The sequence below is a fragment of the Sorex fumeus genome, unplaced genomic scaffold (assembly GCF_029834395.1).
Source record: "Sorex fumeus unplaced genomic scaffold, SorFum_2.1 ptg000039l, whole genome shotgun sequence".
In the NCBI taxonomy this organism is placed as follows: domain Eukaryota; kingdom Metazoa; phylum Chordata; class Mammalia; order Eulipotyphla; family Soricidae; genus Sorex; species Sorex fumeus.
In genome coordinates this window covers 9,922,383-9,945,694 of record NW_026606096.1, presented here as the reverse complement: position 1 = coordinate 9,945,694, position 23,312 = coordinate 9,922,383, and the positions used below count along the sequence as shown (strand labels likewise).

Genomic DNA, 23,312 nt, shown 5'->3' with positions numbered 1-23,312 from the left:
TGCGACTTGGCATGCAGCTACCTTCCCTTAAGCCCTAGGAATTCACTGGGTCTGATGCAAAACAACTTGAAAATGATAAAGAACTTCTGCAGCAGAGGCTCACATATGAAATCATCAAGCGCTTGTTATTCCTTTAGCAACAAAATATGAAAATAAGAATCTAGGGGTCGGAACAATAGTATAGCAAATAGGGTGCTTGCCTTGCATGTAGCCAATTGGGGTTCAATCCCCAGTATCCCATATGGTCCCCTAAGTCCCTTCCAGGAGTGACCCCTAAGCACAGAGCCAGGAGTAAGTCCTGAGCACTGCCAGGCATGGCCAACAAAACACCCCCCCCCAAAAAAGGGGGGGAGAAGATTCTAAACAAGCTTATGATTAGAAAAACTGGTAAAGGCACACCATAAATTTAACAGATGTTATGTTTTTCCCTTATGAGAAAGCAAATGCACCAGAATGTGGGAAGAATTAACATCTGAGCAAGAGTCCATTATTATTATAGGAAAAAGGGTGAAGACAGCAGGGATTGTGGGCAACACCACGTACTTCCTGGAGCTTGCCCTCCTCATCATATACAGACATGGTCACCTCCACATTCTTCGGGGTCTTCTTTTTTCCTTTGTCAAACTCCCCATGGATTAAGGTAACATATATATCATTACGAACATCTCCTGTAAAATAGTACAATCCAAACTATGAGTGATGCTACCATGTCATTTTTAATCTTAAGGTACAATAAACATATGAAAGTTTAAGCAAGGAACTGGAGAGATGGTTTAAAGGGCTGAAGTGTATGCTCCACATGCATGAGGCCTAGGGTCAATTCAGTACCATATGGTACCCCAGCACCACTAGAAGTAGCCCCAAACACCATGGGGTATGGTCCCCATAGGGAAAAGATATAAATAAAATAGCAAACGTTCATATTATATACACACACACACTCATACACACACACACACACACACACTATTCTCTTCAGCTTACCTGATCTTCTTTCCATACATAAGGTGTTTTAACGTGAATTATAAAAACACAACTTTTTTTATGGGAATCTATTTTTTAATTAACCTTTATTTTTTAATAATAAGCAGATGATGTATTTCAATATTTATTTACTTTATTTTCTGTTTGGATCACACCCGATGATTCTCAGAGGTCACTCCTGACAGAGCTTGGGATTCCTAGTGGTACCAAGGATTGAACGTGGACAAACTGCATATAAGGCAAGCACACTGCCTTTTACTATCTCTTGGGCCCTATACTTTAATGAGCTATAGCAACAGATTTATTTTATTTTTTATTGAATTACTGTGAGATACAGTTATAAAGCTTTCATGTTTGATTTTCAGTCATACAATGATCAAATACCCATCCCTCCACCAGTGCACATTTTCCACCATCAATGTCCCCAGTACCCCACCCCCGCGCCCCCACCATTCCCACCCCTACCCCTGCCTCTGTGGCACACAATTTCCCCCATACTCTCTCTCTACTTTGGGGCATTATGGTTTGCAATACAGATACTGAGGGGCCATCATGTTTGATTCTTTATCTACTTTCAGCACACATCTCGCATCCTGAACTATCCCTCCAGCCATCATTGACTTACTGATCCCTTCTCTATTCCAACTGCCTTCTCCCCTGCTCATGAGGCAGGAGCAGGAGATTTTTTTCCCCAATAGTGCCTTAGAGAGCGTGATATGTTAATACATCTGAAAATAGTAAAGGCTAAAATTAACGAATGCTTACTAAATGCATTAACTTTTAATCACTGAGTAAACTAAGAGAGATACTATTTCTGAGGGCCTGTAGAATTCTTTGCATTCACTGAATTGGCTTAATTATGCTTATGATTACTAAAATAATTTCTGCCTATAAATTTTGTTGTTAATCAGTAAAAAATACAATTTTAAAAAATAGGGACCTGGTTTCAAAACTCAATTCAGAAAGAACATTTGCACTCCAATGTTCTAAACTCATTAGCTCTAATCTCATTAGCCCAACCTGGAAACTGCTCAAGTGTTCAAGAACAGATGATTGAATAAAAAGCTAGAATATAGATGCACAACGGAATACTACTGACAAGCCAAAAATATGCGATTTGCTGCTGCGTGGATGAATGAATCTGAAGAGTATCATGCTGAGGGAAGTTTAGAGAAAAAGAACACAGAATAAGCTCCATCATATGTGGGATAATAAGGAAACATAGTGAAGAAATAACAAATCCCAGAGGCAACAGAAAATGAGAACTAGTATTCAGTATGAAGCTTATCATGGGAGAGGAAAGGCTGAGGGTGTGGTGGTGGGGAGTGTTAGTGGGATGGAGAATACTGACCACACTTGACAGTGCTCAGGGCTTACTCCTGGCTCTGTGCTTGGGGATAACTCCTGGTTGGGCTCAGGAAACCATAAGGGTTGCTGGGGATCAAACCTGAATTAGTTGCATACAATGCAAGTATGCAACACACTGTACTAGCCGTGCAGTCGCAAAATAAGTTTATAGAATTCTGTGCCAAAACACAGCCTCTTAACAACAACAACAACAACAAATCAGGGCTTGGGAGACAGCTCAGAGTGCGGGAGCACATGGCTTGTATACATAAGGCCCCAAGTTTAATCTCAAATACTTCGTGACCTCCAAAGTACTGGCAGGTGTAGCCTTGATGACCCAAGCATCACCCAGCCAGAGCACCTACTCAATCAGGCAGAGTATCAACAGCAGCGGGCCAGGTACCTCTGAGCAACCACTTCCCAAATTAAAAAAAAAAATTTTTTTTAATTGCTTCTACAGAAATGACTCAAAGAGATGGAGAAGGATGTGTTCCAGAGAGTGGGGGAGGGTTTAATTTTTTAAAATTAAATTACTAAATATGTAAGGCCTATCATAAAGAAAAAAAATAAATATGGTCAGGGCCAGAGAGAGAGAGAGAGAGAGAGAGAGTATAGTGGGAGGCACTTGCCTTCTCCAGCCAAGACTATACAGGATTACAAGTTCCAAGAGGACAATTTGAGTAAGACTTAACCAGTTTTAAAGAGAGAAGAATGTTGAAGATAGCACCTCCTGACAAGACCAGATAGTAATTGAATGCATGAGAATGGAGTTCATAAGAGGGACATTGGGGCTAGCGATATGGATTTAAAGGCAAGAAATACAAAGAAACCCAATGAGTGGATGAGATCCCCCGAGTGAAAAAATATGAGAAGGAAAGACTGTTGTGGATTGAACTGTCTCCCCTTAAAAGATTTTGGTGGAAATCCTAACCCTTAGAACCTCCGAATGTGATTATTTCTGGAGAGAGAGTCTTTAATAGGGTAATTAAGAAAAATGAGATCATATGATGGGCCCCCTTGGTAATATGCTGGTGTCTTTACAAGAAGAGATCTTAGGTGGAAACAAAGGGAGAAGTACCACCTACAAGCCATGAAAAGAGGCCTCAATCTCCAACTCTCAATGTACAGACCTGTGAGAAAAATCAGTGTTTGTTGTTTAAAACTCTAGTCCATGGCACTTTGCTGTTAGCAGCCCTACAAAAGCAATGCAGAATCTTAGGACCAGACAAGAGTTCCAACATTTAAAATAAAGGTAAGGGCCAGAGAGATGATTTAACAGACTGGACACATGCTTTGCATACAGGAGGTCTCACTTTGATCCCCACAACCACATGGTCACTGCACACCACTAGGAGTGATCACAAAACACACATCACCCATTCTGAGCGTACCCTCCAGCCATCATTGACTTAGTGGTCCCTTCTCTCCATCCCAACTGCCTCTTTCCCCAGCACATGAGGCAGGCTTCCAAACCATGGAGCGATCCCCCTGGCCCTTGTCTGTACTGTTCTTAGGTGTTGGTCAATTGTCCTTTCACAAGTATCTGCTGCACAGATGGATGCACTAAAGGAAATAGAACAAGTGACTCTAGCAAAGTACTAACCTGGAAGTATTATTTCAGGGAAGCCCATTTTCCGAGCTATTGCTGTAGATCTATCCACCAAGTGGGAAAAGTTCTTCTGAACCTGTGTGAGGTCACCGGGCAAGAGCTTCAAAGACACCCAGAGCCCTTAAAAGAAACAAAGATAAACCTTTAGTATGTGTGACCTACATCCTAGACATACACCTAATCACGAAAAAGTTGATATGCCTTGTATTAATATATGGATGCCTACTTAAAAGATTCCTAACGATTCCTAACGACACTCCAATTAAAGTCATAATAGGACTGCTTTGGGAATTTGATGAATGTAAAGGGAGCTTGTGGGAAATAAAAATACAGATAGTATCCCTAAAACATGTATTACTATAAACAAACTATACCTCACTTTTTTTAAAGAACTACTAAATTTTATTAAACAAATAAAAGACCAATCTATCATGTATCAAAATAAAAAAACCATAGCAGTATATGATACTACTGGGGGTATCTCTTACACTACTTGGTATAAGAGAAACAAAAACCAATGGAGGGACCACAGAGACAGTGCAGAAGGTAAGGTGCTTGCCTTGCAAGTGTCTGTCCCTGTTTAATCCCCAGTATCACATCTGACTCCCCTAAAGCCCTGCTAAAGGTCACTCCTGATCACAGAGCCAAGCACAGACCCTGAGTACTGCTGGCCAGGCCTTAAAAAAAATTAATTAACAAAAGTAAGTCGAACTATATTGAATACGTACTATAGTCACCATCATTGAACACATCAATAATTTGATATGTGGCAATTTTGATATATGCCAAAATAGGCATGATCAATAATTTTTAAAAAGGAACAATTTCATAAATTTGGCGAGGTAATTTTCTTGGTTAAAATAGTCAACCTAATTTTATAGTGCATTTTTTCATTTTATAGTACATCTTTTCACTTAAAATAAATTTTCAGGGGTCATAGAGTTCAGTGGTACAACACACGCCTGACTTGTATGAGGCTGTTACATTTGCCTGGCATGAAGAATATTAAAAATAAAAAGTAGTGGAATAAATTTCTAATAAATTACATAGAAAAAAGAAACAGTGAAAGAAAAAAAGGTAGAGTTATTGAATAATAAAAATGAAGGTAGAGTGAATAATCTTTGTAGGTAAGAGATGGAAAAAATCACAAAAACAAAAAAATCTGAAAAATCTGAAACAAATTAAGTTTTAAATTTGACAGAACAGCAATATACTCATATGAAGTTAGCAATTGATACCCACTAGAAAAAAATTATGGTTCTCACAAATAAAAAGAGTACAAACAAACCACAAAGAATACTTAAGAGTTATATGTATATATACATATATGTATACACACATTTTATATAGCTTTATATATATATATTTGACAAACCAAAATAATGAAAACTATATACCTTATTCTTACCTTTATTATATAAAGAACTCAACCACTGAAGGGTTAGGGAGACAGTACAGCCTTAACATTAGGCTCAGGTTTTGCATGTAACAAATCCCAGTTCAACCCCCATTACCATAGGGGTCCATACATCTCCTGAATTGGTCAGACCCCTCAAACCCCAAAAAATAACTCAAACACTGAGAAAGAAAATTTTTTAAAATTCATAAACACACATAATGACTAGGTAACTTATATTCAAAATAGTTTTTTAACTTAAAATATTTTGCTTTGTTTTGCTTTTTCCTTTGCTTTTTTGACAGCACAGCAGTAGGGCATTTGCCTTGTGCGCAGCCAGCCCAGCCCAGCTGGGTTCGATTCTTCCGTCCCTCTCGGAGAGCCTGGCAAGCTACCAAGAGTATCTCGCCCGCACAGCCAAGCCTGGCAAGCTACCCGTGCCGTATTCAATATGCCAAACACAGTAACAACAAGTCTCAAGATGGAGACGTTACTGGGCCTGCTGGAGCAAATTAATGAGCAACGGGAGGACAATGCTGGTTTTGACCACACCAACCGGTGCATCGGGCTTACTCGTGGTTCTGCATTCTGGGCTCATTCCTCATCAGGAGTGAACCATACAGGGTGCCAGGTATTGAAACTGAACCCCTGTGCCCTACCCGCTGTATTATTGCTCAAGCCACAAATAGTTTTATTTTATTTTTTTACTGGTGTTTGGGTCACACCCAGCAATGCTCAGGGGTTACTCCTGGTTCTGTACTCTGGAATTTCTTTTCAAGTGGTGTCAAGAGAATGAAATACAGAGCTTCTAAAGAGTTCCTTAAAGTTTTGTTACTGAAACCATTGTTTTGTATTAATACTACTCATTTGTATGACTTTAGTGTCCTTCCTTTTAGTTTTAGGCAGTATCAGGGAAAAGAAATATTCAGAGAATAGTACAGAATTATTCCTGGATTTGTTTTTCTCTATGCACCAGCAGGATCGAAGGATAGACAGAAATAAAGAAAGACTCAGGGGATAAAAATCTGTTTCAGGGAATTTAGAAAATACAGCTGTGATTAAATCAATGCTCGCTGCCTGCTCAGAGCTCGTCAGTGCTCAGTGGCCCTAGCAAGAAGCCAAGATGGGCAGAACCCAATAGAGTTGGCATCATAGGCAGGAAAGATCCAGAAAGGGCAGAAGTCCCACCACCAGCTCAGAATGCCACCTCCACCGATGGTCCCTCCCTGCTGAGTACATAAGCTGTGTACCTTGTCCTTTGTGATTTACTTCCTTTCCTGCTATCACTTTATTCAGGACCGAAGTGAGTGGCTCATTCTCCCCAATCACATGGGATGTTATCAATGGTGACATGATTAGCTGTCTCTGCCGAATATAGGTCTCCATTGCTATTCTGGAAAGACAAAAAGGAGAGATAAGGAAAAGAGGGAAAGTGTCTGTGGCACAGTCTTGGCACAGTCTTAGAAGGTGGTGGGCCCTATGGGAAAAACTGAAATACAAACTCTACACACACCTGACCAGAATACCATCTTTTCCCCTCTTTCTTTTCTTTTTTTAATTTTTATTAGTGAAACACCATGAGGTACAGTTGTAGACTTACAAATTTTTGTGCTTGGGTTTCAGTTATACAATGATCAAGTACCCATCCCTCCACCAGTGCCCATTTTCCACCACCACGGGTCCCAGTATCCCTTCCATCCCCCATCCCCCCCCATCCCACCCTGTCTCTGTGGCAGGGAATTCCCTTTTGCTTTGCTTTTTTTCCCTTTTCTTTTCTTTTCTTTTTTTTTCTTTTCCTAACCTTTCCCTCCCTCCCTCCCTCCCTCCCTTTCTTTCTTTCTTTCTTTCTTTCTTTCTTTCTTTCTTTCTTTCTTTCTTTCTTTCTTTCTTTCCCTCCCTCTCTCCCTCCCTCCCTCCCTCCCTTCCTTCCTTTCCTTTTTGTTTGTTGTAGGGACCATACCTGAAGGTTCACTCCTGGCAGAACTAGGGGGACCATACATGGTTTTGGGGGTTAAACCTAGGTGGGCCACATGCAAGGCAAGTGCCCTAACTGCTTTACCACTGGTTCCCCCTTACCACCACCACCCTTCCCATCCTACCCTGCACCCACACACGTCTCTATTTTAAAACATTAGATTTGGGGCCAGAGCAATAGCACAGCGGGTAGGGCGTTTGTCTTACAAGCAGCTGACCTGGGTTCAGCATCCATTCCCCGAGCACTTCCAGGAGTAATTCCTGAGTGCAGAGCCAGGAGTAACCCTTAAGCATCGATGGGTATGACCAAAAAACAAAACAAAACAAAACAAAACAAAAAACCCCACTAGGTTCATCTAACTTGGGCTCAAGAGAAGGAAAATCCAAGAACAAACAATACTGACTTTCAAATATTAACCAGAAGCCAGGAGCAATGCTTGAGGATCTCTAGCAGGTAGGACAGGTTTCTGTCATGGAATCAAAGGGCCGAGGCAAGGGGCAGGACTTTGCTAGTGAACTCCGCCAGCCCCCTGCTGGCCTGAGTTTACTCACTTGCCAGAGGACAGGCTTAGACCATATGCCAGGGCCGCCTCCAGACACTTCAAGTACAGAGCAGTAAGTACGAAGCAGAGTTTGGAGGGCGTTCTAAGATTCCCGTGTGGTGCCAATTGACATGCTGGACTGCAGCAGCAAACAGACATCACTTGAAGGAGCACATATGGCTGAGTATGATCGCAGATCCAAACACAGCCCCCACTCACTGGACAGCACAAGTGCGATCAGAAACCACACAGCCTGATGGGGCACAAAAGGCTCCAGTCTTTCCCCACTGCGGCTCTGCCCACTACACAGGCAGCTTTCTCCAGCTCTCTGATCTGTAGCCTAACAAAAGGAGTGTGTGTGTGGGGAGAGCTGGCAGCCAGGATGGGGGCGGTGACTGCACCAAGTCACTAAACATGGAAACTGTTTTCAAAACCCGTTGTTTCCAAATGACCCTTTTTTGTTTGGGTTTTGTGGTGGCTATTGTTTCATTTTGGTGCCACTGCAGGCGGTCCTCAAGGCTTACACCTGGCTCTGCACTCAGAGATCAGCCCTGGTTGTCTCAAGGGAACATATTGGGTGCCAGGGATCGAATCTGGGTCAACCATGTACAAGACAAGTGCCCTAACCTAACCTGTTGTACTAACAGTCTGGTCCCTCCATATGACACCTTTTGAGATGGTGTGACATAATATACATATAAAAAGCTCCTAAGAGTGACTTAAAATATTATAATTACAGTAATCTATAATTATAATAGCTACATTATTATAATTATTATATATATGTGATATAATATTATCATCCCTATAAAGCTTTTGAGATAATTCATGAAAATTTGTCACAAATCTTCATTTACCACAAATTTGCATCATGCACACTGGGTGGAAGCTGCGGGCTGTACAGTGGGTGGGGGTCGAGCTAGGGCCTGGCTCCCAGAGACCGAAAGCATCACTAGTCGGTGGAGACCACCTCAGGGCCCTGAACCTGGCTGCTGGCTGAGAGCTGGGGCTGAAGTTACACAGCAAAAAGTTTCTCAGAGAAGCTCAGTGATGAAACAAACATGAATACATATTTGAGTTACCTTCCATACCTGTAAGTGCTATTTTTACCTATATTTATCATCAAATCATATATAGAAATATATGGAGCAGAAGAATGTTTATGGCTATGAATGCTGACCCTGCTACTATAATATATAGTAGTTATATATTACACACTGTCACACTGTCACATATATTTTATATAGCTTTCATGACCATAAATGCTTCTCTCATATATTTCATGTAAGTATACAAGATATATATACATATATATCTAATAGCAATATATAATTTTACACCTATGTGTACAAGAACAGTACTCATATATAAAAGTTAATAAACTCATTTTTAAGTATATTTATATTTTGATATATTTTATGTATTCATATATTTTATTTATATTTTATTTTATATTGTATATTTATTTCTTCAATACAGTACCATGTTAAATGTAACACACTTATTAAAATACAAGGCTAAATATATGGGTATAGTTATATTGGGAGCAGAAAATGTAAATTTCAGAGTTTCCAAAAATTAGTATCAGCATTAAGCATCATTTAGACCAGCATAATTTTGGAGTGTCAGTTGTAAGCAATATAATAACAAGTGAGTACAAATTTTAAATAATATTAATTACTTAAAAAATAATAGTCTCTAAATTAATAAGTTAATTACTATTTAGCATAAACTATACCTCCTGTTACATATTTATAAACTGATCCTAAGGTGCTGATTAAAAACTGAAATATTGAAATTCTTCAAATTTAAATAAAATCATATATATTTACTGTAGAAAAATGAAAAACTAAAAATGGCAATAATCATCCATTCATATGAGCAGAAATAATCCCTGCTAATGATGGAGTGCAATCTTTAATATCTAGAATTTGAGGCTTTTAATGCAGTGGAACAACTTATATTCCTTTAAGTAATGTTTGATTTGTTTATCCTAGATTTATCTCCACTAGATATCTTAACATTTTTAAAACTTGGTCAAGACAAAAACTAAGTTCCTTATTTAAGTTGTATTCCATAAATCCCCAATGGATTTATAGGTCACACCTTTATTTCCTTTTCCATATAATTGTTTTCTTTTTCTTTTTCTTGCTGTTATTGTTTCTGTTACTTGAAGGACAAAAATCCAAAGTAGGCGGAGGCCACACAGTGCCAGGGACTGAAATCAGGGCCTTTTACACGAAAGGCACATGCTCTACCCCTTCAACCACACTGCCAGCTTCTTATTAATTTTCATATGTTAATACTCATCATTTTTCATATGCATGAAATATTTATTAAATTTATAAACACATGATGCATAGTCAACAAAACATCTGCAGCGTGTGTATATGTATACTGTTGATATATATATGTACATATGTATATATATATAAGTTGTGTGATTAAACCTGTCAATTTTTTAGTTGAATAATTGCTGTGACTCAGAAAAGCCTCCCACATATCTCTATTATATAAAACTCCTATGTTCCTGCAGCATTTTAATACTCATAGCTTTTACACTTACTTGCAACTGAGATTAACAGTGATAAAAGGTGATAAAAGGTATTAAGATCAGGCTTTGTTTTGTGTTTATTAAATGTTAGATGATATTCTTATACAAATTATTCTGCTTAATTTATTTTGCTTAATAATGATTCATTATGATTCTTAGTATTAAAAATAGTAGTTTATAGGGGGCTGGAGCAATAGCACAGCGGATAGGGCGTTTGCCTTGCACGCAGCTCACCCGGGTTCGATTCCCAGCATCCCATATGGTCCCCTGAGCACCTCTAGGAGAGATTCCTGAGTGCAAAGTCAGGAGTAACCCCTGAGCATCGCCGGGTGTGACCCAAAACGAAAAAAAAAAATAGCAGTTTATAAAAATTATTGATAATATAATAATACTTGAAAAATGCGTATTAACTCAATGTCCCCGGGCTAGTTTCTGGAACTCTCAGTTTGTCATGATCTGTTGTTGGAGTCACAAGTTAGCTAAGACAATAGCCTTCTCTAAATGACAAATCTTTTCCCGCTGGGATTCCCTAGCCCTCTTCCCCATACGGGGCAGGTGGAATGCAGCTGTGTGGCAAGGTTTACACCTTGACTTCTTCCAAACGACGGCGAACAGGACTGGCTGGCTCACCAACAGTGTCTCAGGAACAGGGACAGTAGACTTCTGTGGGGAATCCTTTCACAGACACCCAGGGAGGGTGCATCTCCGTTGCAGGAACCGGGGTGGCTTAGCCCTTCACTCTCACAGCTCCTTAGCTCAGAGCGTGGCCCCCAAATCAGCAGCATCACCTGACAGCATCTTGGGAGCAGACTCCAGATTAACAGGAGTCTGGTGTTCTAACAGAGGCACGAGGACTGGTACGCAGCCTCCAGCGCTAGAATCTCAGGGCTTCCCACGGGACTGCCGGTGTACAGGACACTTGCCCAGAGTATGGGCATTTCTTTCTGTTGTTTTGGACCAGCAATGCTCTGGGGTTAATCGCAGCTCTGTGCTCAGGGATCACAACTGGTGGGTTCGGGGGACCATCTGGGATGCCTGGGATCAAACCCAGGTTGGCCACGTGCAAGACAAGCACCTTAACTGCTGCACGATCTGTCCAGCCCCCACATTGCGTATTTCTGACTCTTCCACGGCACTGCTCACTGCTCTCTTCTGTCCAAGACAGATGCAGTTTCGGCCCTTATCTTCCTCCAATCATTTTGCGTAGAACTGAGGAAGTCCAGCTCAGCCTCATAAAATCCGGTACAAGGAACTTTGAATTGTCTTCTGTCAGCTCCAATCTGACAACTGTCAGCCAAGACTTTGTTTCCTTAACTGGGAAATGGTTTCTCGCACCTGGTTATGTGTTAATACACCATGCAACAGGCTAATCTAGGTCTCAAGTCACCTGGGAGAAATGCCAAGGTACTTACTGCTGAAAGGGAATAAAATGCTGCTTTTCTTCATCATCCACCTTCCCATGAATGATATCAGTGATGTCCATCACTAGGAAAAAAGATAAACGTAATTAAAGAAACCAACGGCTTTAGGCCTCAGTGAGTTCCTATGAAAATTTCAGTATCGATCAACAAGGCATTAGGGGAAGAAAGATAGCAAGCAGGGTCCTTTCTTTCATTTCTTTGCCAACAGTGGGGCCCAGTGTCCCCAGTCTACCAGAGGAGCAATTCATTAAGAGCTCAATGAGAGGCCTGGATTTTTCTCAGCTCTCCTAGATAACATCCATTAAAGAGTTCTGTAAGACTGAGCTGCTAAATTCCCGATAAACTTGAAATAAGATTTTATTTTTCAGAAACCCTACCATTAGAGAAACAGAAAACACTTTTTTTTTTTTTTTTTTGGTTAAGTGTCACAGAATTAAAGATCTGGGAGAGAAACTCAAGCTTTGAAGTACTCGGACATTGCTTTAAGTGGCACAGTGTCACCTGGTTTTTATAGAAACTGAGGCAAGCCAGGGCACCAGTAGCAAAAAGGAGAAGATGATGAGAAAATCTGCACATGAAGAACAATTAATAAAGCACTGTGTTAAGACTACTGGACATATCCTTTTTCTTTTTTTTAATTTTCATTAGTGAAACACCATGAGCTACAGTTGTAGACTTACACATTTTTGTCCTTGGGTTTCAGTTATACAATGATCGAGTACCCATCCCTCCACCAGTGCCCATTCTCCACCACCACTGATCCTAGTATTTGTCCCAGCCCCGCCATCCCCCCCATCCCACCCTGTCTCTGGCAGGGAATTTCCTTTTGTTCTCGCTCTCTTTTTGGGTGCTGTGACTTGCAAAAGAGGCATTGAGTGCAATCATATTCAGTCTACAGTCTACTTTCAGCATGCATCTCCCATCCTGGGAGGATCCTCCCAACACCCTTTATTTGGTGCTCCCTTCTCTATCTGAGCTGCTTTTTCCCCTAGCATGTGCAGCTGGCCTCCAAGCCATGGAGCAAAACTCCTGGTAATAATCTCGGCAATTCTTGGGTGTTAGTCTCCTATTTTGTTACTCTATGTTCCCCAGATGAATGCAATCTTTCTGTGTCTATCCCGCTCTTTCTGACTCATTTCACTTAACATGATACTTTCCATGTAGTACCACTTGTATGTAAATTTCATGACTTCATCTTTTCTAACAGCTACATAGTATTCCATTGTGTAGATGTACCAAAGTTTCTTTAACCAGTCATCTGTTCTCAGGCACTCAGGTTTTTTCCAGATTCTGGCTATTATAAACAGTGCTGCAATGAACAAACAAGGAGACTACTGCACATATTCTTTATACTGACTTTAAGAGATAAGAAAAGGTGGAGCTGGAGCAATAGCACAGCAGGTAGGGCGTTTGCCTTGCATGTGGCTGGCCCGGGTTTGATTCCCAGCATCCCATATGGTCCCCCTGCCAGGAATAATTCCTGAGTGCATGAGCCAGGAGTAACCCCTGTGCATCATAGAGTGTGACCCCCACCTCCAAAAAAAAGAAAGCGATAAGAAAAGGTAAGTAACTGGCCCAAGATAAGATTTTCTGTGGTAAAGCTGGGGAGTGAACCCAGGAGTGACTGATGATCACTGGGCACTGATTAGCAACTGTAGAATTATTAGCACTCTTCCATAGCTGCTGAAACTAGAGATGGCCCATGGCTGGAGGATTCTCTGGTTAATAAATTTCTATCTAGTCATAAAGCACAGGTTAATGATCTACTCCCCCAGATAGCATGTTTGGAGATTAAAAAAAAATGGGTAATTAGGTAATGTTCTCATGACAAAATAAAAGTGATAAAAGACATATCTTCTCAAAGTAACGTAAATAACAGAATTTTAGTGAAATTAAACTGCGGAAAGAGGAATAAAACATCAATTTGCTGTCAGGCCTTAATGGGACTCCGCAAAAAAATTATATCAAGAATTTTTACAAGATGTCATTTGAGGGAATCTGCTTCCCCAGGTGAGCGGCTCAGTCTTCCCTCTGCTTCACTTCTACCTTGACACTGAACAGCAGAGTCATCTCTCGGGTTTCCAGAACTGCCTGGCTGAATCCTTCCCTGACTGAGACTTCACAGGAAATGCAGTGAGTCAGCACACTGAAGTGGCTTAACTGGCCCCAACCACACTGTACTAATAATAACTGAACCCTGGCTCCTATCACCTACTCCACACCAAAAACTCACAAAGGCAGCCATGGCAGTAAGAAGTCTCAGAACTCTATATTACGGCCAGAGGACAGGCAGAGCCAACAACACTGAAAGTCATCTAGGAGCTTTCACAAGGAACCCCAAACATCTAGTCAGAACAACAAAATTGGCTGGGAAGACAGTGATACAATAGCTAGCTGAATTCCTCAAAGAAATCTCTAGGGTGTGGAGGGGGAGAATCAGAAAGCCTCACTCCCAGTCTATAGCAGATGTGACAAGGAAGTAGTTTAGAAAAATATTGCAAAATGTACAGTTGACTAAAACAGATATTTCACTGGTAAATGGCCTTAACTACTTCTAATTTACTGCCCTCTGTATTCCCACTCTTCCTGATACTCTACACACACACACACACACACACACACACACACCCTCAACCCTCAGACTTGATGCTGGACTCTCTTTGGCCCATTTGGCCCATTTTGAACAAATATACCTTAAATGCTTTTGGAAGAGTAAACACACTGCCACATAGCTGGCTAAATGGCTCCTTTCCTTTCACTTGACTTCTCTGCCTGGAAGACATGTTCCCTCTGGTCACCGTGAGCAGCAAGTTTAAAAGGGTGTGACTGTTCAGGAATGTGTGACACAGAGTCTCAGGGGCACAAGAGGCAGCTCATTATACAAAGGACCACAAGGTCAAGCCTGCGAACATGGAGTTTCCCAACCTGTGTTCCGGGAGCACATCATGACATTTCATTGATAGCTGTCAAAATGTCTTAGTGAACAAGATGTGAATATAAAATCAAGATTTGTTACATCATTTACTAGAACTACAGAGATTTAACATCATTTAACCCACTACCGGGCTTGTGGAAGGTTGTAGGTTAGTTTTAAGCCAAGGACCCTATATAAAAGTTATTAATAACTGAAAACATGACATCTAAGCTGCAACCACTGAAACTCTGTCATGTGCCTGTCAAGTTGACAGGTGGGGATGGGGTGGGAGGGCTGGGGAGGGAATATGGGAACACTGGTGGAGGGCCATTGACACTGGTGATGGCACTGGTAGTGAAATATTATAGGCCTAAAACTCAACGATCAATAACTTTGTAAATCACAGTTCTTTAATTAAAAAGGAAACAAAAACAATATGCTATTCCCAAATTACATTTCCTACTCTCAAGAGAGAATTCTATTGCACAAGAATTACTATGTGGCTGTAGGAAGGGAGGAGGCCAGTAATTATAAGTGAGGCCCTAATGTATGTAGGATGCTGTGCTGAGCACTGAGCAGAAATAGAGGACCAGGATCCTCTGGCTCGCAGGAGCATCCGCTGTGTCTCATACTGACAGCACACTGGACTAGTGCTGGTCTTCCTTCTCCCTTCCTCTTTCTCATTTTATAATTTAATGTGTGAGTGTGTGCATGCGTGTGTGTGTGTCAAAACAACATAAAATTTGCCAAATGGATCTTCTTTTGGGGGGGTCACACCCGGCGATGCACAGGGGTTACGCCTGGCTCTTCACTCAGGAATCACTCCTGGTGGTGCTCAGGGGACCATATGGGATGCTGGGAATCAAACCCTGGTTGGCTGCATGCAAGGCAAATGCCATACCCACTGTACTATCACTCCAGCCCCCATATGGATCATTTTTAAATGTACAGTTCAGCAGCATAAAGGATACTTTTTAAAAGACATTCACATTGTTGTAGCATCTATCTCCTAACCATTTTTCACATTAACACTGGGTACCAATTAAACACTAAATCTCCAGCCCTCTACACACACACACACACACACACACACACACACACACACACACCCCAGCCCCTGGCAATTATTCTTCTACTTTCTGTCTCTATAAATTTAACTACTCATGCTCCTCTTGTAAGTAGAATCATTTAGCATTTGCTTTTCTGTGCCTATATGCTGAATAGTATTTCACTGTATTGTCATTATATACTGATATGTTATTGTTATTATATTACTGCATATCCATTCATCCATCAGTGGACATTTAGGTGCTTCTACCTTTGAGTTATTGTAAATGATGCTTCTGGGAATCTGAACATCTGAAGACCTGCTTTCAGTTTCATTGGACACACACCAGCAGAAGGATCGCCAGATAATTCTTCTACGTGCAGTTTTCTGAGAACCAGTCACACTGTTTTCCACACCGACCACACAACTTTCCATTTGAGTCTGAGTCCTTTCTCACCTGCCACCCCAAAAGGTCTTCGGAGTCCACAGGTGTGCTTTTTCCCCTCCTTTAGCTCCATGTGGCCCACGCGGACGATCTGGCACACAAGGCTGATGCGGGGCCGGATGAGGTCCGTGCTGCTGAGATCCTACAGGGAGGCAGAGAGTAGCACACAAAAGAAGCTGATGCGGGGCTAGAGCAATAGCACAGAGAGTAGAGCATTTACCCTGCACGCAGTCAACCCGGGTTCGATTCCCAGCATCCCATATGGTTTCCCAAGCACTGCCAGGATTAATTCCTGAGTGCATGAGTCAGGAGTAACCCCTGTGCATCGCTGTGTGTGACCCCAAGAGCAAAAAAAAAAAAAAAAAAAAAAAAAAGGAGCTGATGCTGTGCCGCCCTGTCACCTACAATTCTGAAACTAGTACCAGTTCGACTGTATTTCCTGACACCAAAATGCCAGCAACATTCCCTTTCCCCACATTCCTCCCAAAACTAGCATGGTCAGGGCCAGATCACCACCAGGAGTGATTCGGAGAGCAGAGTCAGGGGCAAAGTCTGAGCATCATCAGGTGTGGTCCCCAAAATAAAACAAAACTAGCAGGATAACAGAGAAAAAATGAAAAAGGACTTTGTATCCCAAAAAGGAATTATTTGGGGGGTAAGGGGGAACCCAGTCATCTCAGGGTATATGGCTCTGCACTCAGGAGTCACTCCTGGCAGGGTTAGGGGACCATATCGGGTGCCAGAGCTTGAACCTGGCCAGACACGTGCAAGGCAAACACCCTACCTGCTGTACTGTCACTCTTGCACACATAAAAGAATTTTTGTATTACCCAGGAATGCCTTCAAATTTACGAACCAGTTCATAATCCATCTTAAGTCTCGATTCTATCTGTTTTAGCAGGCCGTGCAAAAAAACAGGCACTGCCTGTCACTGTAGCTTTATATCCTGCCAGGACATAGCTAGATGAGTACAAGATTCACTTTGCTGTCAAATGAAATTAAAAGCTGCATGACAGTGACATGGAATGGGCGTCCACACACACTGGAGATATTCCATTTCATCTTCCAAATAATCCTATGAGGCAACTGCAGCTCAGAAATTTACATGTATTGCATACTATAATTATGCAAGTTTCATGAGCGGTCTCCGTTGAGAGTTCCTGGGTGTATGCTAATGAGTGAAGACACGTACAGATGATATACCTCTGTGGCTCTAGTTTGTATTCTCAGGATTAGGTAAGAAAACTCATGAATGAGCTCACATATCTCGCCGACTTTAACACCAGGCATAACTGAATTATATCTAATTATTTTCATGTAACAGCTGTCCAAGGCCTCATCACTGAATCAAAAATAACTTTCTCAATTAAAAATTCCAAAATCAGCTCTGTAACTTAGTTAATTCAAGTCTCCAAAATAGGGATGTATGCCAATGGTATGTCAAACTTGAATGGCTTTGTAAGACTTCTGCTAGTAGAAAAATAAAGAACCCAGGTGACTGGAAATAAAGTGTGGCTCACTCATTTTATTTAATAATATGTAGTAATTATGTATGAATTTTTTTTGTAGGATACTTAATGACATTACTTAGCAGAAAAAGGTGGCCATGATAGTTATATACAAGATGATCCTATTTGGTGTGAGATTGGCAAAAGGTGGTGGGTGGGGTGGAGGACAGATGTCAGCCTTTCTAAAATGTTATCAACTAGAGGGGCTGGAGAGATAGTACAGAGGGTAGGGAGCTTGCCTTGCACTTGTGTTCAAATCCTCAGCATCCCATATGGCACTGAGCACCACCAGCAATAATTCCTAAGTGCAGAGCCAGGAATAACCCCTGAACATCGCCACATGTGGCTCCCTCCCCCAGAAAAAAATATTCCCAATTAGAGAAACCAGAGAGATATTGCAATGGGGACAGGACACTTTCCTTGCACAAAGTAAACCTGGGTGATTTGGGGCCACACCCAGTGGTACTCAGCACTTACTCCTGGCTCTAATATCAGGGATGACTCCTGGTGGGCTCAAGGGACAAATGGGGTGCTAGCAATCCAACCCAGGTCTGCAGCATGCAGGCAAGCACCACCTACTGAACTATCTATCTGGCCCCTGCTTTGTTTAAATCTTCTCAATGGTAACTAGAGACTACCAGGGCTACACTCGGTGGTGCCAGCGAGACTGTCTGGCACCTGGAATTGAAGCAGGGAATAATCGACTCTGAGCTATCTTACCAGTACCTTTTCAATATGCAGTTTGTTTTTCTCCATTAAATGTATACATCGAGAAATACTTTTTTGTTTTAGGGGAAAGCAAACAAATTGAGGACTTTCAAGTTTCTGGAAGTTGAGGAAATGCTGTGTGTTGGTGTAAGGTTTCAGCTGAGTGTCCTAAGCTGTTTTCTTGTTTTATCTTGCTTGGTTTTCTGTACATTTACCAGGCAGTGAAGCTAAAGATAGGTCAGTGCAAGAAGAGCAAGGGGCCCACATCTGCCGTGGAGATAGAATGTAAATTCAAGGAATTAATAATAAGAATGAATGCATAATTGAGTGAATAGTAATTGGGACCACTTCTTATTCACTTCCTTTGTCACTTACCATAGGCTATGGTTTTCTTTTTTTTTTTGTTTTTTTTTGGTTTTTTTTTTTTTTGCTTTTTGGGTCACACCCGGCAATGCTCAGGGGTTACTCCTGGCTCTGCACTCAGGAATTACTCCTGGCAGTGCTCAGGTGACCATATGGGATGCTGGGAATCGAACCCAGGTTGGCCACGTGCAAGGCAAACGCCCTACCCGTTGTGCTACCGCTCCAGCCCCTAGACTATGGTTTTCTTGCCATAGAAGTAGTAAAACAGAAAGGGGGGTGGGGTGCAAGCAAAAAGAAAAAGGTCTCTGGGACTAAATGGAAGCAGAGGAGAAATCTACCAATCAGGCTCCTCACAGCAGAGGACAGGTTTTTTTTTTTATTTATTTATTATTATTATTATTATCAAGCTAGATAAGCCTGCATTTACTTATGAATATTATTCTTTCTCACATGCCTTCCTTTCTCATAATCTCTAAGCTGTTTTAAACACAACAAAAAAGAGAGAGCGAGAGAGAAAGAAAGAAAAAGAAAAAGAACAAGAGAGAGCAAGAAAGATAGAAAGAAAGAAAGAAAGAAAGAAAGAAAGAAAGAAAGAAAGAAAGAAAGAAAGAGAGAGAGAAAGAAAGAGAGAAAGAAAGAGGGGCTGGAGTGATAGCACAGTGGGTAAGGTGTTTGCCTTGCACGCGGCCAACCTGGGTTCGATTCCCAGCATCCTATATGGTCCCCGGAGCACTGCCAGGACTGATTCCTGGGAGCAGAGCCAGAAGTAACCCCTGTGCATTGCCAGGTGTGACCCCCGCCCCCCCAAAAAATGAAAGAAAGGAAAAAAGTTAATTCTTGGCCTTTTCCCTCTAGAGAAGGCCTTGTTCTCTCTTCAATACATATTGCTTCTCTCTTTCTCTCTGTCCTTCTCCTCACATGTCTCAGCAGCACTGCACTGTAGCACTGTCCTCCTGTTGTTCATCTATTTGCTCAAGCAGGCCCAGTAACATCTCCATTGTGAGACTTGTTGTTACTATATCTGGCATATCGAATACGCCATGGTTAGCTTGCCAGCCTTTGCCGTGCGGGTGAGATACTCTATGTAGAGTATCTCTGAGAGGGGTGAAGGAATCTCTTTATTTATTTAAATAAAACAATCTTACTTTAAAAAAAAATTTTTTTTTTTAAGTCATGTGTTGAGGCCAGAAAGACAGCTCAGAGTCTGGGGTCCTTTTTTTATGCTGTAGAAAACCTGGTTCCATACCCCAGGAAGTATGATCCCCAAACATCCCCAGGAACCACCCGCCAAGCATCTAAGCCAAAAGCAGCCTCTGAGCACCTCTGGGGAGAGCAAAAACAAACAAAACTAATTCTTGATTCAGTAGAAAGGTTTCAGACAGCTGTTTCACGGAAATAATTAGAGATGTGATCAAATTACTTCTGGTGCTGAAGAAATGAAATATGTGAACTCATTCACGGGTTCTCTCACCTCATCTTGAGAATACAAACAAATGTAGAGCATTAACTACCAAAAAAAAAGTGTCTTCTCTACACACTGATATCCTAATCAAAAGTGATGAGAGAACCGCAAGAAAGTTCCTCACCCAAGAGACCTGAAGTCCATGCATGCCTAGCCAGGCCAGGCCACATTCGGTCTCGATGTCCATGGAGCAGGGTGGCTCCCACCTCAGAGGGGAGGTGGGAATGAAGAGAAGCAAATAGAAACATCTAGATCATTCTCTTCTTGGTGGTGACCTGGCAGTAACCTCAGCGGGAATGCTCTTGCCCTTTATCTGCAAAGCTCATTCCTCTCACAGGCCTGGTCTGTCACCCCTCCATCTGAGAATAACCACCCTGCTGCCCAGACACTCCCAGTCCCCCCCCCCTCCAAAAGCTCAGAGGACTTCCAACATTCCATACAACTGACACATTTATTAGATTACTATGACTATCTTTCCTGTACACAAAAGCACCTTAAGAATTGGTGCTTTTCCAAATAAAGGATGTTTGGAGGATCCTCCCAGGAGGGGAGATGCATGTCGAAAGTAGACTATGGACTGAACATGTTTGCCACTCAATGCCTCTTTTGCAGACCACAACACCCAAAAGGAGAGAGAGAACACAGGGGATTGCCCTGCCACAGAGACAGGGGGGATGGGGGGATGGGGGTGGGAGGGATATTATCCATGGTGGTGGAAAATGGGCACTGGTGGAGGGATGGGTATCTAATCATTGTATAATTGAAACCAAAGCACAAAAAATTGTAAATCTACAACTGTAAAAAAAAATAAAATAAAATAAAGGGAAAAAAAAAAAGAATTGGTGCTTTTTCCCCCTCTGACGTGTCCACTGATAGATCTTAAGTGTCCAAATCAGTGCCTGGCATTAAACAAGGCCTCATCAAAATGTGTGGGGTAAATGATGAGTTGGAGGATGATTTTTTGTTTTCCTTCTCTGATAGACAACCCATCTATTTCCTGTGTCCATATGTCCATATGTTAATATCATATGCAAAGGAAACAAAATGGAAGGTGGAACTTACAGTAAAGACGGCCTGAAGGTTATTGAGCTTCTCTATCTCCTTTGGCATTCCGTTACTGCCCCAACGAATTAAATAGTTCTCACTGGGAAAGGAAGGAAAAAGGTATTCTTGGTAAGTGAGTATCTGGAGATGGAGCTGACCTGAGTATAGATTTAAAAGTCTCAAGAAAAATCCCATAAAAAATGCATTTAAGGGGTTGGAGCAGTAGTACAGTGGGTAGGGCGTTTGCCTTGGATGAGGTCAACCTGGTTTAGATCCCTGGCATCCCATGTGGTCCCCAGAGTACTGCCAGGAGTAATTCCTGAGAGCAGAGCCTGAGGTAAACCCTGAGCATCGCTGGGTGTAACGCAAAAACAAAGAAACAAAAAGCATTTAACTACATCAGACAGGAGTGAAAGCAGCACAAAAAAATGGCCACTCTCTGGTCTCTTGGCTTTGGAAATGGGCGTCTGCCACAGTCCGGTCCCACTCAGTACAGACCCCAGAGGGACACTGTCAAGGTACAGATACAAACACTTCAGCAGATTCTGCCCAGGGTCTTCCATCCCCAACTCTTGGAAGGGATATCCTAAGAAGTGCTAGGGGTCTAGGGGCCCTTCTGGGCGATTCTTGACCAGTTAAATGTGAGGGCAGAAGGAGGCTTTCCAGTCAGGCTGTGGTGCCAGAGATGACCCAGACACCTGAGGGGTAGTGCAGAGTAAGGGTCTTCAATGGTTCCACCTAGAGATGCTCACGGGCTTCCAAGGCTGCTCACGGGAATGTTGGGGGGACCACGTGAGCTGGGGATTGAACCACTGCTGCGGCATGCAAGGAGAGCATCTGAACCTGCCCTGTCTCCCCAGCTCCCATCTCAAAATCTTGACACGAGAGTTTCGGCTCAAGTGAATCAAGAACACAATTTTAAAACAATTTTTAGAATAGTAAAATTTTAAAACAATCATCTCAAATCCAACCCGTAGATTCCACATCATAATGAAACATAACTTCCACTTTAGAAACAAACTATTGTCAGTGATTAGTTTCAACTATCTTCTCAAAAGTCAATGTGATTTTTAAAAGCTGCTTAGTAGTTAGACCACTGAAGGGGGGAAAAGAATCCACCAGTGAAATTTCTGGGTATAATTTTTTATACTTAATTCTTCTCAGAGTAGTTATTCACAGCAAAATTGAATCGAAAGTACAGAGGATTCCCCACATACTTCCTGCCCCAACCACACACACACACACACACACACACACACACACACACACACACACACGCACACACACATACACACACACGCGCGCACGCACACATGCACACACACTGGGGGGGGGGGGAAGAGTGTTTTACCCAATATCAAAATCCTGCACTGGAGTGGTACCTTTGTTACAATAAAGAGCTTATGTCGAACATTATAATAACCCCAATCCATCATTTACAGTTTGGTTCACTCTTGGTGGCAATGACATGCATCTTTCACTGTCCTAAGTTTCTCTGTGCTCTGAGAACTCATCTCTCCCTTATCCTTCTAATCAACTTCTTTGAATTCCATCACCAAGTTCTGATAAGTTTTCTGTGACTACCAAGACAGAGGGAGAACACACACTGTTAGGATCTTACTTCTGTAGTCACTATAAAATCTTAGTAGCCCCAAAGATCTTTTTTTTTTTTTTTTGGACCTGGAAATTCTATTTCTCTTGTCTCTTCTCAGCCTAGCAAAGAGCTCCTTAGGCAGGAAGGAGGTGAAAGTTGGGAATTTTTCAAGGTTAAAAATAGATGACCTGATGAAGGTAGACTGGTCGGGGTCATAGAGGGCCATAAACAACTCCGCATCTTCTCCAATGTTGCAGACAAAGTTCTTAAAGTTCACATAGAGGCCATAGGTGTGGACGGCACTGAAGATGGACTGGCCCCGCAGGTCCACGTTCTGCAGAATTGACTGGACAGAGAGGAGAAAGGAGAAAAGAATGTTGGTTTGAGAAAATGGGGAAA

The 23,312-nt window shown here is 41.8% G+C and overlaps 1 protein-coding gene across 1 annotated transcript in view; it reads right to left on the bottom strand.

The window, feature by feature from the left end:
• Nucleotides 1–23,312, bottom strand: part of DOCK5 (dedicator of cytokinesis 5) — a 234,346-nt gene that overhangs the window by 86,670 nt on the left and 124,364 nt on the right. The window contains exons 8-14 of the mRNA XM_056118939.1: nt 23,102–23,259; nt 21,338–21,419; nt 16,247–16,376; nt 11,819–11,891; nt 6,587–6,729; nt 3,935–4,060; nt 544–668 (exon numbers count right to left, since the gene is read on the bottom strand). Of these exons, the coding sequence (XP_055974914.1) occupies nt 544–668; nt 3,935–4,060; nt 6,587–6,729; nt 11,819–11,891; nt 16,247–16,376; nt 21,338–21,419; nt 23,102–23,259 (837 nt within the window). The remainder of the gene's footprint in view (nt 1–543; nt 669–3,934; nt 4,061–6,586; nt 6,730–11,818; nt 11,892–16,246; nt 16,377–21,337; nt 21,420–23,101; nt 23,260–23,312) is intronic.